Below are 16779 nucleotides of genomic sequence, written 5' to 3' on the forward strand. Positions count from 1 at the left end.
ATCATTAATTTTCTGTTTCACTGGGATTTACATTTTATCATTTACATGCTGTCTGTTGAAGTAATACACACGACAACAGATGAATTGTGAGATTTTTTCAGCAGGGATCTAGCTAGCTATTAATTAGCATAATGGAGTCAATACTATGTTGTCTTGACCTGATATGCCTCAACTAATCACAGTCATTTGTTATTGTTTTTAACAGTTTCAAAGCTTTAGAAGCTTTCCAAGGATGGCGACGTGTTCTGAAAATTTCAGAAGCACTGACAATCTGCCTTTGTGGTGCACTTACCAGCAAACACAGAGAATCTCAAGATTAACATCAAAATTATTTCAGCATATAAAACTCAGTAGTTTTCCATCCTGTTATTACAATTAAAAACAACGTACCAGAAACCATCTTTTTCTCCTTCTTTCAAATGACAAGTTCCGCCATGGTGGCACGGGTTACTAATGCAAGCATGAATGGGAATATCACAGTCTTGACCCTATGCAGGGAACAACAATTATAATTTAAGAAGAAAATACAGACAGTAGTGGAAGGGAGCCAAATAAAAATTAAAGGTTGTTAAGGAGAAGCTTACATTTCAATAAGGTTTTTCCTCTTCATTCAGTACCTACCTTGAAACCATACGGGCAAGTACATCTATAGAAGTCAACTGGATCATTGTTGCAGGTTCCATCATTTTTACATGGATTTGATAAACAGGGGTTACACTTAGCAAGAATATTAACATCCATGGGCCCTTAAAAATACAAATTGGATAGTCAGAAACAACTACTAATTTATATTTGACAGGATATATCTTTTGCTTTAAATTTTAAAATGAAATTTATATTTTAGACTTTGTGGTGTTTCTACATGAATGAAATGCTGGACTGTCTTTAATTCTTTTGACATGACCAAATAAATTTGGGGTTGGATTTTTGGTTTAATTATCACTTTTTTTTTTAAAAAAAGTAGCTGACCCCAAAGTGATTCCCATATCCCCATTCTCTGAAATCTGTACAGTTCTGATCCATGATAATTACCTTCCCTTGGTATTAACAAAATGAAGAATACAGTTTCAGCTTTTGTCTCTCTAGGGGGTAAAAATTGCCTATGAGAAAAAGGGCTATCACAGTTTGCAATCCTTCCCTTGATGGTGTTACTGAGAAAACTATTTTTAATGTATTTTTGTTTTAATTTATTTTTTTATCTGCAGGATCACAGAGATGGCAAAATGAACTGGTAAAATTACTTATAAAATGGTTGAATATCTGTGAACTGTAATGTAAATTGCATTATTCAAGCTATCTTATCGTAAATAGCTCTATATTGCGCCTTGCTCCCTTACGGAGTCAGCCACAGTTCTGTGCATTACTGCCTTAGTTGAGCCCACAAATAATGCAAACTGTACCATGAATCTATGTGCAAATGAAGGCTTCAATCCATGTTTGCAGTCTAGTTTCTTATATTACTGATTATAACGACAGAATTCAGAAATGAATACTGACAAAATCTTAAGTTTCAGAAGCCAGGCTTAAAGCCCTGTCCTACATAAATCTTATCCCTATTATAATAATATTTTTTAGATATTTATTTATTTTTCTGTTGTTTTACAATTTTAATACAGTCTTTTCACAGTGAATTTTCAAGTTAGGAACCATCAGGGTTTTTTTTGTTTTGTTTTTGTTTTTTTTTTTTTTGTCAAACAATCAAAGAAATCACTGCTTATTTGTTAAAAACTAGAAATCACCTGTGTATAAATAATGATTCATTTTCATACACTTTGTGGTAGAAAAAAGTTTGATTACTGTAAGAGAAAACAGGTGACTTGCCCAAATGCCTATTAAGAGAATGAACATACATTCTCTACTATCTCCAGCTCTATTACCTGATAACATTACTGCCTCCAGCTTGATGTCAGATTTCACCTATGAAAAATCCCTTCAGTTATCCACAGGTGATTTGTACATTTTAAGGAATAACCAGTGATTTCTTCTAACTAGACACAACCCCCAAACTCCTAAGACCTACTGGTGGAACTGCCTGATTGTTCCATAACAGGTTTTACTCAAAATGAGCCAGACTGCAAAGTTTTCCAAGCTAACAGGGCACTTTTACTGAGATATGGAGTTTTAGGGTTTTTTTAAAATTCAATTTCTTAACTTTCTTTACTTATTTTTCTTTGCAAAATTAGTCTCAGGTAAGTCATTGTAAAGGAGCTGGCATGGAAGGAAGCTGTGTGATTACAAAAATTCAGTAGGGGGTGTTAGACAAGAAGAGGTTGACCTTTTTTTAATTATTTTTTTAAATCTGCAGTTGCTGGTATCCTTCTGTGTCACAGCTTGCAAGCAAATCCAAATGGATGAACACGGTAATCTGTGATAACACGCTTATTGCCAAAGCCACAATCTATATGGATCATTGACTATTCTTGTCTTCATTACCTTACTTTGAAAGAGAAATCTACACCTGATGAAAGTTTCTGTTAGACCAGCTAACAGCGGAGGTAGAAGAGTTGAAACAAAAAACATAGAATTAACATCTAGAAAGTCCTGCCTGTGTACTCTGGACTGCTGCTGATTATTGCTAGAGTATATTAAGAGGTTCTGTGAAAAAAGTAAGGTGCAAGAGGCACATACTGAAAAAAAAATAAAAATTGTAACATTGTGCTGTAGCCTCAAAGTCTATGCTTCCCTGCCTCAACTGTTTATTCTGAACATCACATCCTCTTTTCTATTTCTCATGCAATAAAATGCTAATTATTTGGCATGAATTAAAAAACATTCAGTAACCAAGGTTATTTACCCAAACAGATTAGCAATCTAAATTTCACTTCCAAAACAGAGCCAGAAAACGGAACCTAAGTCTCAACAAGATAGTAAACAAAACTGTATCTGATTTTGTGCTGTAAGCATTTATTTCTAACTATTATATATGTAGTATCCAATAAAAAGTTAACATTTTGATCTATCATTCTTCAGTTGTAAGATCAAAAAATGGAAATGTTTCAGATATTTTTACTGAAGTCTAATGGAAAGGCAGTTCTGGAACCTATTTTCATTTGCAGTATACTGTTCCCTTCCTCTTTCTGCTTAGAATCATAGAATCATTTAGGTTGGAAAAGACCTTCAAGATCATCGAGTCCAACCATCAACCATGCCCACTAAACCATGTCCTGAAGTACCATGCGCTTTTTGAATACCTCCAGGGATGGTGACTCAACCACTTCCCTGGGCAGCCTATTCCAATGTTTGACAACCCTCTCAGTAAAAAAATTTTTCCTAATATCTAACCTAAATCTCCCCTGCCTCAACTTGAGGCCATTTCCTCTTGTCCTATATCCAGCCACCTGACAGAAGAGAAGAGACCAGCACCCACACAGAAGAGACCAGCACACACAAAAGACTTGTATATGAAAAAGAATTGGGTTCATAACTATTGTTCAGTTTTTCATATTGTAGACATACATATTCTTTAATAAGCCCTAACTGGAAAAAATCCTTAAAATAAAAGAAAAAATAAACAGTATTCTTTTGTAAACAGTGAAAAACTAACCGTATTTTATTGACAAACATAGACACACACATGTAGCTATCTAACAATTTTAAAGGAAAACATGACACAAACCCTCTCAAAACCATCTTCTAGAGAAACCTGTTGCAAGAAAAACTTTGAGCTCTGTCATTTTATGATGCCTATTCTCTCTTGCATGTGGTCTGAAAATCAGTATCTACACTGATTCACTTACACTAAAGCAGCTAATGAAATCACCAATTTTAGTACAATGCAGTGGAAACAATTGTTTCAGTTAGGTAATTTTCAGACCTGAAACCCTGGCTTTTAAAATAACAAAACTGTTCATACAATATGTTAAATGACATATCATGAAGAGTCAGTTTTAAATTCACCAGAGGGGAAAACAAACAGTAAACATGCGTGTCTTAGGAAAGAAGTATGCTTGAGGTACACAAAAGGAAGGTCAGAAGGTCCATTCTTAAGCAGATCACCCGTTTCAGATCTACTTATAACCTTACCTGGTATCAGAAAACCACAAGGCCCTGGAATCTCTAGAAGCAGGGCACGGATGGTAAAGGGGTAAAAGTAAAAGATTGAGAATCTGTTAGAGGCCACATAAAAAAAGAAAAAAACACCCATAAATGTAGAAAAAACAACTGAAAGAAGAAAATACTAAGGGATGATTCCTGGAGTAAAAGAATTCATAAAATTAGAGTAAGGTACAGTGATTTTATGGAGCTTTACAACTGAGATAGGACTTCATTTTAAAATGCACATTTTCACTGGGAACTATTCGTTATGTAAGTAAAATTCAAGCACCCATTTCACTTTCAGTTGAATCCAGAGATATTGATAAGAGGGAATTACACACTACTCTCTTCCTGTATATATACAACAGCAGACTACCAACAAATATTTTGAAAACAGTCCTCTCATTCATAGCCTAAAATTTTGGTTCTAATAGGAATATAGCATCTTCCTAATTTCTATTCAGCAGTTCATTTTTAAGCAAAAGATAAAATTACTTATCTTTGAGTAACAGACACATAATGTCTTACAGGGCCATCATGTCATTGAAAAGCTGCTGATTTGCAATCTGTAATTATGAGCATCTTCACAGGACAGTGGCAGGAAAATTATTTTCTCTCAAAGGTATCCATAATACCAGATCTCCACTCTTGGAAGTGAAACAAATACAGTTCTTACCCTGCATAATAATATAAAGGATATTTTCTGATGGGCAAGAGGGTATAAGTTATACTTTCTGGATTGTCTGACAGAAACATAACAATGATTGTAGGCAGGGGTGATACAGTTTTTAAAACTGTCAGAGCTGGAAAATAACCAAACAGGTCCTTCATGTCCATGCAAATATTCTTTCACTTACATCCCTAAAACAGTGTGTAATAAGAGCATATCTGCAATAATGTTCAGTGGATACTTGTAGAGAAAATGATCAGATTGGCCAGCAAATGTCCTATCTAAAATCAGACTAAGAGACTTTGCAACAGATGAATGTTATATGCAATGAACGCTGGCATGACCTCAGAGAGGTACTGTTGAAAAACTGCAAGAAGAATTTGGAGGGAGAGACAATTCATTGGCATTGCAAGAACAAAATGGGTTCCAGTGGTTTTTGTTTAAAAAAAAGTTTTTTTGACAGAAAGCCGAAGGAGAGAAGACTAAATAGGATGAACATGCAGTAAAGAACAACTTCGGATGAGACAAACTCCAACAAAGTCCCATTGCTTTTTTAAGGAAGAAATTACAAAGGGATTAAGCTCACCTTTGAAGATACATTAACAGATGAATAAATCAAAGTAGCTTGAAGATTACCTAGACTGTGAGAATAAATTATTTCTACAAGACTAAAGATCGTATTTATCTGACGCCTTAGAAATAACTACAAGCTTAGTAATGTCTTACAAGTATAAGCACACATAAATTTTGTTGTTTTGTTTTGGTTTTTTTTTCAGTTGGCAATTTCAATGTTTCTAAATCAGGGCCATGAGAAATGAAGCTATGGCAGAAGTTTTCTATGTTTTCAGAATATTTAAGAACAAGAAATGGATGGAATAGAGGATGATTGAACAGTAAACCAATGTTCTCTCTCCATGTGAGAGAGAACCATGCTTTTCTAACCAAAAAAATAGTAAGGTTCAGAAAAAGAACCTAGGAATTAACAGACAATAATGTAAGTTGGATATAAATGCCAGCAACATTGGTACCAACACGGAGATAAACACTCTTGGTCCAAACCCTGAGAAACCTCCCCAGTTAACATTTTAGGATGAGACCTCTAGAGAGGTAATCACATCTGTCTGTCTACGTGTTTGTTTTTTTTTTTTTAATGCTGAAATATCAGAGGAAGCATTCTGGATGTATTGATGCAATCAGTTGCAGACTGCAAGGTTTATGGATGTATTTAAAGATTTTACTGTAAACAGTCTGAAGGAAAAGGATGTTCTTCGGCTAAGGGAAGTGTAGATGTTTAAACTGCAGTTCATGACTCAGACAAGTACCAAGTACCTATGTACATCCATGTACTGAGGAATACTGTACTGCAAGTTCAAAGACTTTTTTTCTCCTCCATCTATTTGAAAAGAAATAGGCATTGAAGTTTTTAAAATAAATACAGTTCCTGAATAGAATCAATGTCTACATCCCTAAGTATGAAGAGGAATGATGACAAGGCTGAGTGAAGAAGCTGTAATAAATGTATTTAGAGCACAGAGGACTATTTCATAGCTCAACTATTTGTAAAAATTCAAAATTGACACTTCAAAGAGAAAAAAACCAAAACCAGTACCTTGGCAAGTAAATTTTTTAGAAGGAGTTGTGAGAAGAAGTTTATCTGCCATTTCTCCAGGACCAGCACAACGTGCAATACCAGGTTCTTTGTATTCTGATTTTACCCAGTCAGATAGCCACTGCATGTTACAATCACAGTAAAGAGGATTTGCTCCAATAGCCCTATGGAAAGCAGACAAACAACAAGGGAATAAAGTTTTAAATGGTTGCTTTTAAAACAAGAAGCCAGAGAACAGGTTGGCAAAAAAAACTTCAGACCACAAACCTGCCCTCCCTCCACCAAATTGACCATAGGCACATGAAGTGTCTGGATTTGGGTTCTAAATCAAGAAGTGATAGTTTTAGCAGTAAACTTGGTCTAGAAACCTAGCTATTCTTAGCTGCATTATGTGTGAACTTTGGAGAGCTGATACTAACTAGCTGTGTTTCACCGTTGCTATGTAATGGCCAAGATCAGCAGCACCAGCAGAATGAAACTGATACTGGAAAATTAAGTTAGCAAGAATAAAGTATTTCTTCCGAAGCAGCCAAGGCAACCCCAGAGAGTTCCACCCTGATATTTTTCCTTTTCAGTTTATGGCTCCCAGGCTGGTACAAACCATCTGTTTCTAAGCTTCCAAATTTGATTTAATTATTTCCTCTTTGGAGCTCTCCCACTGAACTCACAGCTATGTGCAGAATTCTGTAAGAAGTCTCTGCTGCATAAGTAAATAAAACTACATTATCCTAGCTTTGTGGTAGCTACATAAGAATTGCCTTGTTATGAAAGCAAATCCATTTCTTTAAATAAATCTTTTTTTTTTTAATTAAAAAATAATTTAGCTAAAGATTTTCAGAATTAATTTCTGTAAGGGCTTTTTAAGTGTCTATTTTCTCTGCTAGAAACTATAAATACTCTTAAAACTCTGAGAACAATGATATGTTGTGTAGTTAATTTGGAGGATAGAAGCATTATGCCATTCTACAAAGATGTACTCATATTCCTTTTAAGGAATACAATAATCATAGAACTTTCAACAGATAATCTTGACATGTGCACACACTGTCAAATGGCAGTATTAGAACATCCTACTTCTCCAGATGTTTCAGTACTTTTTTTCAGATTGTTCCACAACTTTGCATCAGTGGGTCTTCTAGAGATACAAGAAAATCTTTGGCAAGCAAAGGCAGTAGAAACTACCACTGCTGAAACACTCTTTTCTGCCACACTGAGCAGGAAGCCCTCTCTTAAATATTACTACATACTTCCAGCTGAACATAAGAAAATATATATACATATACTTGTTCAGTCAGGCTGAAGTCAGAGCAGTAACAAAAATCATACCTAGTGATAGGGAACCTCCCATGCAAGAAAAAACACCTAGAATTTGTCCACTCCATATTTGCAAGAGTGAACATCAGCCTGAACTGAGATAACACAATTGCTCTGCTAAAATCAGAATGTTAGCAAGGATGACTGGCAGCCATTAAGAAAAAAGTAACAGCAACAACAATCAAATCAATGTAAGTTTTACTGATATTTCATGCAAATAAGCTAGTTTAATAGTAGCATTTGAATGAATTATCAATGACTTAAAGCTTAATCAGTATCATCAAATTTCTGAGAAATGGCAAATTAAATGTAAATGTCCAATACTGAACTAGAAACAGATAATTAAGTTTTTAACAACTGCAGCTGTTCAGAAACATAAAAACCAGATATATCTAAAGGCACTAGTCAACTCACTCCTCAATTGCAAGCAAAGATTTAATAACTATCCATAAACACAACAAGGTTTACAGATAGGTAACTTGTTCTAATCTAGGTTCCCATTGAAAATTAAAAATAGGAAAAGTATTGCCTCAAATTATGTTCTGACATCAGATGCCATGTATTCTATGTCAACAGACACCAACACAGAATCACAGAATAATTTAGGGCACTCTGGAGGTCATCTAGTCTCACCTCCTGCACAAAGCAGGACTGACTTCGAAGTCAGAGCAGGGTTGCTCAGGGTTGTGTCCAGCTGAGCTCTGAAAATCTCCAGGGATGGAGATTCTTCTGCTTCTTTGGGCAACCTGTTCCAAAGCTGAATCATCCTCACGGTGAAGGTTTTTTCATTATGTTCGATCAAACTTCCCTTGTTGCAGCTCGTGACTGTTGACTCTTACTCTTCACTGTGCACCTCTGAGAAGAATCTGTCTCCCTCATTGCTGTAATCCCCTTAGTGGCTTAAAGACCATTAGGTCCCTCCTTGGTATCTCCTCCTCCAGGCTAAGTAAGCCCGGTTCCTTTAGCCTCTCCTCACAGCTCCTATGATCCAGCCACCTCCCCACTTTGCTTGCCCCTATCCTGGATTTGCTCATACACATCTGCTTTGTACTGGAAAAGCTGAACACATATTCCAGATGTGGCCACTATCCTCAGTGACCTGGCTGCTCGCTTTCTAGTTCATCCCAGAGCATCTTTAGTCTTTATTGCCATAAGGGCACATGGCAGACATTCAATTTGCTGCCCACCAGGAGGCCCAGGGTTTTTCTGCTGAGCTGCTAGCTCTCTGGCCTGTCCCCAGCCTGTACTGATGCCATGAGTTTGTTCCAGAGCAGGCCTTTGCATTTTGTCTTTGTTCAACTATATGAAATTTGCTAAATGTAACATAAAAAATACAGTTATCATCTGAATACTCACAGGTGTGATAATGCTGAAAGATCATTAAAAGCTCCTTCAGGAACAACAGAAATATCATTGCCATGTAAAGACCTTAAAAAGAAAATAAACAGAAAAATATATATGCATAAAAATCAGCAGGTTAACTTTGCAAATTTAATCTTCTGTAAACAGTTTTCAGCTTTTCACAATTTTTTTCTTCCAGTTCCTCAGTGTTTCCAGCTGTTTGTTTTTTTTTAAGCTCTAACTGGCAGCCTACTTATCATTTGATTTTTTTCATCCTGAATTTCATATGAAATGTTAATAACATGATTCTATTAAAACTGAAAGAATAAAGGTCGGTAAAAGTAGGCACACTTCTGCAAAGTACTGACTGGATTTAGGGACAGGAGAAGAGTTCTTACTTCTGACTTTTTCAGCAATTCCCTGAATTTCCCATTAATTAAGTTCATTTTTTTTTTTAATATTTCATGGATTCATAGAAAATACAGGCATTGACTGTTCACTAGCATAAGTATTACGGTTGTTGCCCTAATTTGATAGTAAAGTTAAAGACCTTATTAAGCATCAATACCAGGACCAGTGTTATGTCTCCTGTAGCAAACCTGCACAAAAATATCTCTCCTTTTCTATAAATTCATTCAGTTATGCATATATCTAATGCAAATAGAATGATGGTTCTTGAAATTATCCATATTTATATAAAATAATTGAAGCTATGTGGGCACACTTAAATAATGCCATGATTGAGACATTTAATCCAACTAGGCTATGAAATGGTTATAAACTACCCAAATGGAGGCAAAAATTACTTGTTCTGCTGGGGACTTTTGAGAAAGAATTTTTGCAGGGTTTTTTTTTAATGACAAACTGAAGCTGTAAACTAGACTGACTGTTCTTTATTTTCCTTTGTCCCTTTATGTGCCCTTTCAACCACGTTTTTCCTAGTGGTAAAATGGAAAGTTTTCTTGGAACCAAAAAGCAATTTTATTGATTTTCAATAGTTAACCATGATGTAATGGGTTTGGAAATATTCCCATATTAAATGAAACAAGAAAAAAATAAATTTATTGTTGGAATAAAAATATTCAAAATTCAACTGCAAAACTCCCTCATATATACTGAGGAATTTATGCATATGGCATTTTTGTTAGACTTTAATGCTTATAACAAGGAAGAACTTAACACAAAAAAGAAATACAGCCAAGATTAAAAAGCAGAAAAGTAAAAAGTGTATGTCTGTATATATAATGTTGTCCAGGGTCACATAACTTCTTGTGCAGCATTTTGAGAGTATACTTTCCCAGAATGAAGCCACTTAGATTTTTAAGGCTATGTAATTATCACTTCTCAAGTATTTGATAGGTTTTAATATCTAGTAACTTCCTACAGATTTGCTTTCTACTGTACACAAATAAAAATTCTGGAAAATAGCAATGGTTAAAAAATAATACTTACAACAACCTAAGTGATTTCAACCCATCAAAAGTCCGAGCAGGGATACACCTCAGCCGGTTGTAACTAAGAATTCTGAAAATATATAAAATACCATCAGCAAGTATATCAGCCATTCAGGAAACAATGCAGAGCATGACCAAAACCAGCTTTTGCACACATAGCTAGTTAGAAAACAAGTTATTTTACAGCCTCCATAACAAGCAAGCTTTAATATCAACTGAATTTCCTTTCTTTCCAAGACAAAAAAAACACTGTAATGCTTCCAAAGAGTCACTGTTACATGTTTAAACTTACAAGGTGAGCAGCTGAGTCATGTTGCTGAAGCTCTGATTAGAAAGAGTGCTGATTCTGTTGTTACTTAAATCTCTATAAAAAATAAATTCAGAAATTCAGACCTTAAAATGACTGCCCCAGTCCTGAAACACTGTAAGTTAAACTGACAGATACATTATTTTTATTAGTAGAAGTAGTATCATCATTGGTATCAATATTTAAAGCAGCACATATTTTTATTTTCACATGCCATATACAAGCCTAGCAAGTGTTTAGCTTGATCAATGAAAAGCATTTTCATTTCAACACAGATGAAAAAGCAGCGCAATGCATTCTTATACAACAGCAATGTCCATCATGCTACTGAGTTAATAATGCAATCCTACATGAATCCAAGTATAGAAATGAAAGGAATGTTTTAAAGTGGAAAACATTCTAGCCATGTCCCTAATGACACCTGAGTAAATATCATCTAATACTCTACTTAACACTTACACACTGAAGACATCAAAGCCCAAAGCTATTATTATAAAGAACACTGTCTAAGATTTATAGAGAAAGCCTTAACATCTTTCTTGTTGTTCAATATTCTAATGAATAAAATCTTAAGCATAAGTATGATGGAAGCTGGAGTGGTATGCTGGTAGCTTCAAAGATGGTAGCTTCAAAGAAGCTTTGAAGAAGCCGTATTAAATGTGAATACTGCTTGTTCTTTATTCTGATATTGTCCTTTAGTCTTCATTTTATGTTCACTATTTCACTATTGTTTACTGTATTTTGTGGTGAAATAATACAGCATTTGTTTCTGAGGGGCCCTTGATATTTTAACTTAAGAGTACTGTTGAATAGCTATGCAATATGCATATTTCTCTGTCTCAAATTTCATGAAAGCATGTAAGAAAACTGACTCATAATAATAAACATATTAGGCAAGTATAACAGAGCAGTCTATTCAAAAGAGAAAGAAAAAGTTAGAAATAAGCAATTTTCCTTGTTAATCTGGAACTCAGCAGAGTCGTATGCAATTCCTTGTTTGGCCACAGAAGAACTAAGCATAGTGTTTTGGTTTTCCAAACACAGCTGAGGAACATTCTGAATTTCATAACAGCAGTATGAGGATATATTCAGAAAAGATTACAATAACGTGCCCCACAGGTCTGATAAATAGAGACTGTTAATACTCATCTTATTTGCATTTTATTTACTGTTCAACTATAATTTATTGTATTACATGTCTGCTAAATTGTTTGTGTGTGTTTTCTGATTAGAAGGTAAAGTTATGCAATTTCTGTCTGTGTTTGTCAAAAATACACCACAAGTACCTCATCTCTGTGATGGAAGCCTTGTCACTATGCCTCTAATTAACCTCATCTCTAGACATATATCCAGTCTCCACTGATACTGTTACTGCACACAGTCCAATCTATACGCTTGCTTCTGGTACTGAGGTTCTAAAGTTTGTATTTTCTGTGTGCTGCAAGTTAGTTCTTGTATAACTTCTCTAAACAATCCACAAAGATTTCCTATAGGTTCTACGCTGTATACATGTGAGAATATTGCACGGGTTTTTTCCTGACATTATTTGCAAAATACAAAAAGGTTTGGAAACATGCTTTTTTCTAAATTTGTGACCGTGACCACTTTTGTCTAGCATGAGGTAAATAAAGGAAACCAAGTTCTTGTTTTTGAATGTCAAACCATTTTCAATTTTTGCAGCAAAGCTCTAAACCCAGTCAAAAAGAAATTTAAGGGATTTTGTTACTCTCCTCCACTTTTTATTCTGATTATAATGAAACCACAAACTGCTTTCAGAATGTTACACAGTTCAACCTCAGCTGGTATGAATTTTTATAGTCCTAACAAAGGCCATGGAATTACATCCATTTACATTGACAGTCTTCCTGTTTCTCTCACTGTACTCTTACAAGGTACAGAAATCACATTCAAATCATTCATGAAGTAGAGGTAATAAATTTTAGAGCAGCTAGTGATTTGCCTCAAATCAGAGAATGAGTCAGCAATAGAGTCGGGAATGAGGCGTTCTAGACAAGCTCACTTCTTGAGTCATTAAACCATATATTGTGGGAGAAACAGAAGGGGTTACATTCAAGTGTTACAACAGCAGTATGTGCTATTCCTATGCAAAGCATACCACAGAATGAAGCATAGGACAGAATGTTTCTTTTGTAAATAATTCTAGTGCCTTTATGGAGCTTCGTAACAAAATGCTGTATTACCCTAACGCCTTACCCTAATTACCCTAACTTTGTAAGATTTTACATCCCTTTTCAGGCTAACTGTAATTCCTGCTTATTTACTTTGTGGTGTAATCACTGGAATGAAATACCCCTGCTTATAAAATGTGACAGAGTATATTATATGTAGGATGTGTTAAGCCGAATAAAATATCCTCTGTTGTAAAAAGTGGTTGTGCATCATATTTGCTAAAAGATAAGATACATTTTATGGTTTTTTTCTTACAACTAAACCCAGATATAATGTAGTAGGGTATTTTGGTTTGGTTTGTATTTTTTCATTGTAGTAGAGGATGTTGCTCTAAAACTACTTACATAAGTGTTAAATGCTTGTAGTTGGAAAGCTCTTTTGGAACAAGGGTAAACTGATTTCCATCCAAATAACTAAAATAGAAAAATAAAACATAGACCATTATGGTTTTTGTTAAAACAGTAGCATCTTCATCTACTAATCTTAGAATCCAACAGTAAAGTTAATAACAAAGAAATACATACTGTTTCTGTTTCATACTAAAACTTGCCTACAAATTTTGGTTTTTAGAGACACAACTGAGGACCTGTAGCCTAAGATCCAAATGCTATTGTATCAGATATTATGAGTATTATGAAGTAACAGTAATAACAACCAACTCTAGTATTTTCTGTTATTTCATAAAGACTCTGCAAAATTAGGTCCTTATCATCTCCATTTCACACACACCTACAGGTGAAAAGTAAATCTGACTTCTGCAACTCGCATTACGTGTGGATTTTGAGCTATTGTAAATAGAAACAGACCCTGACATTGCAGAGGTAGTCCTTTACAGTAGAAACAGCAAGGGCTGGTCCCAGCTCTAACAGCAAATTCATTTGTCATGCCAGCGGTTCAGGTCACCTTCCCTAATTTCTCCCTGTATATTTCATGATATATCAGGCATGACATACCACAAGCCTGTTCCTATGGAGTATGTTAGGGACTAAAGACAGTAATCAATTATCCTTCACTAGAAAGTTAGATTTTTTTTTTTCTCCTCTTTGTAGGGTTATAGCTCCTGTATATTCCTTGCTCTTCTTCCATGCTCATAATTCTTGATAACAGACTTGTTCATCCTTAGAGTTAACAGGTACAGAGCCATCAAACTGTATCGGCACCCGAGTTACAGGCAAAGGAAGGTAACAAGCCTTGCCTAAAAAGCTTCCAGTGTGCAGCCAGTCATTACAAAGTGCAAGTGGAGGGGCTCTTCATGTAACCAGGGCAAATAGTTTAGAGATTATAAGAAGTGCTGAATTTACCTGGTTCTCTGAAATGAAGCAGACAGTAGCAGGAAGATAAAACATCTTTAGTTTCTCAACTGGGGCAAATGACTTCCTGATGGTGGTATTACTTGTGTCTCCTGGAACCCAAGTAAAAACTACACCCTCATTATCCCTATATAAAGAATATATTTTAGCCATCCAAATACTTGGAACACACTTGAATTAAGAGCGGCCTCTGATAGAGACATTCTTAGATTAATTTTGAGCTTAATGTCTTTAAGTATGCTGCAGCATCTTTGGAAACTTTTGTCTTGACTAAAAGGATGGGCTGAAACACAGTTAAACTTAATGAAATAACTATCTACATCTAATGAAAAAGCTTTTTCTTTCATTTTTTTTTTCCCTTGGACTATGCCTTCCTTAGGGCTGCTTGCCAAATACAAAATACATGTCTCAACAAGTTTTATAGCTTACACTATGTTAATGGCATTACATAAATGGTGGTGAATGGAGCATGGGCTCATATACTTAATTACTAAGAAAGAAATGAACAACATTTAAACTTTTTGAAGGACTAAGTGTTCTGAGAAAATTCTTTTATTGAAAGATAAAAGAATGCCATCCAGAGTCACCTTGACAGCCTTGAGAGGTGGGCCCATGCAAACCTCATGAAGTTCAACAAGGCCAAAGCCAAGTGCAAGGTCCTGCACATGGGTCAGGGCAATCCCAAGTACAAATACAGGCTGGGTGGAGAATGGATTGAGAGCAGCCCTGAGGGGAAGGACTTGATGGTATTAACGGATGAAAAACTGAATATGAGCCAGCAATGTGCATTTGCAGCCCAGAAAGCCAACCGTATCCTGGGCCGCATCAAAAGAAGCGTGACCAGCAGGTCAAGGGATTGTCCCCCTCTACTCCACTCTGGTGAGACCCCACCTGCAGTACTGCGTTCAGCTCTGGGGCCCCAACATAAGAACCACATGGACCTGTTGGAGCGAGTCCAGAGGAGGGCCACGAAGATGATCAGAGGGCTGGAGCACCTCTCCTATGAAGACAGGCTGAGGGAGTTGGGGTTGTTCAGCCTGGAGAAGAGAAGGCTCCAGGAAGACCTTATAGCAGCCTTCCAGTACCTAAAGGGGGCCTACAAGAAAGCCAGAGAGGGACTTTTTACAAGGGCATGTAGTGATAGGACAAGGGGTAATGGCTTTAAACTGAAAGAGGGTAGATGTAGATTAGATGTAAGGAAGAAGTTCTTCACTGTGAGGGTGGTGAGGCACTGGAACAGGTTGCCCAGAGAGGCTGTGGATGCCCCATCCCTGGCAGTGTTCAAGGCCAGGTTGGATGGGGCTTTGAGCAACCTGCTCTGGTGGAAGGTGTCCCTGCCCATGGCAGGGGGATTGGAACTAGGTGATCTTTAAGGTCCCTTCCAACCCAAACCATTCTATGATTCTGTCATTCTGTGATATATTAGGACATATTGCTTTAGTTTCATTAGAACTGAAGTACTAGAAATATCCACTTGGCTGATAAAAATTCCTCCTTGTTCAAATGAAGCAAGTATTAAGATATTTTATAAAACACATAAAGAGTACATCTTGGAAAGGTTATGCATGCTAATGAACAAGAAGAATCAATCAGTATGCAACTGCTAACAGGAAACACCTCCATTATCCGTTTGAAAAATATGCTAAATTGCATGCTTAGACACTAATTAAAGCATACAAAATTGTGCACAAATGAGTTTTCAGTCACAGTCAGGGTTCCACTTGCAATTTGAAAAGTATCTCTCTTTAGCTGCTTAATTTTACATTACATTGATGCCCTTAAGATTGTCAAATTGTATTTATTAGGCCAGACTATATTTAATTAAGTTACCTTCTATTCAAGAGAAAAAACGAACAACAAAACCTAATGAAATAAGTTATAGGTTTATATAGCTGTGTGCTAGTCTGAGTTCTTAACAATTTCTCTTCATTAATGACTAAAGCCTTTTGGATGGTATTAAGCACTGCACTAGTGGTGGACATTTCAGAATCTTCTGTATAATACCACATGCTAAAACAATAAAGTCACTGTCTTAGTGACTTAAGATACACAGTTATGATGTCTCTGAAAAAGCACTACAATAATCAGTCACTACGAAGCATTAGTAATTTAATATTAAATACTTGCCATAGGTAACACAAACCCAACTTTTTTTCTTGTAAATAATTTCTATCTATTTCTTTCAATCTTGTGACCTATCTGATCAAGATTCAAAACAGATGAATAACCCAATTTTTAGGTTTATATTTTCCCCTTCATAATGCATAAAAATTGACTCATCTAGTCTTATGAGTAGCTTATTCAGTTATTACCTTCAAACAGTATGTGAGGTAGCAAGGTCTTTTTTATATCAATGTTACTGTCCATCTACATATTCAAATTATATTTTCTCATAAAATGCAACCTTAACCATTTTTCTCATATAATAATTTATCAAGAAATTAATAAAATATCCCAGATTGTATAAGACTGCCTATACGAAAAGTAAGACTTTCTATTAAAACCAGTCTTTTTGAAATACCACAAAACCACATTTATTATGAAAATAT

General features: G+C 35.6%; 1 protein-coding gene across 14 annotated transcripts in view; it reads right to left on the reverse strand.

Annotated features, from left to right (window-relative positions):
- Window positions 1–16779, reverse strand: part of SLIT2 (slit guidance ligand 2) — a 272480-nt gene that overhangs the window by 37058 nt on the left and 218643 nt on the right. For 8 of the 14 annotated variants that reach the window (XM_069792805.1, XM_069792821.1, XM_069792788.1 and 5 more), the window contains 8 exons: window positions 13265–13333; window positions 10716–10787; window positions 10422–10493; window positions 8985–9056; window positions 6315–6478; window positions 4024–4056; window positions 622–746; window positions 391–488 (listed from right to left, as the gene is read on the reverse strand). In XM_069792805.1, the coding sequence (XP_069648906.1) occupies window positions 391–488; window positions 622–746; window positions 4024–4056; window positions 6315–6478; window positions 8985–9056; window positions 10422–10493; window positions 10716–10787; window positions 13265–13333 (705 nt within the window). The remainder of the gene's footprint in view (window positions 1–390; window positions 489–621; window positions 747–4023; window positions 4057–6314; window positions 6479–8984; window positions 9057–10421; window positions 10494–10715; window positions 10788–13264; window positions 13334–16779) is intronic. The other 6 variants (XM_069792881.1, XM_069792866.1, XM_069792830.1 and 3 more) reach the window with 2 other exon arrangements.

This window comes from Haliaeetus albicilla, chromosome 1 (assembly GCF_947461875.1).
Source record: "Haliaeetus albicilla chromosome 1, bHalAlb1.1, whole genome shotgun sequence".
Classification (NCBI taxonomy): Eukaryota; Metazoa; Chordata; class Aves; order Accipitriformes; family Accipitridae; genus Haliaeetus; species Haliaeetus albicilla.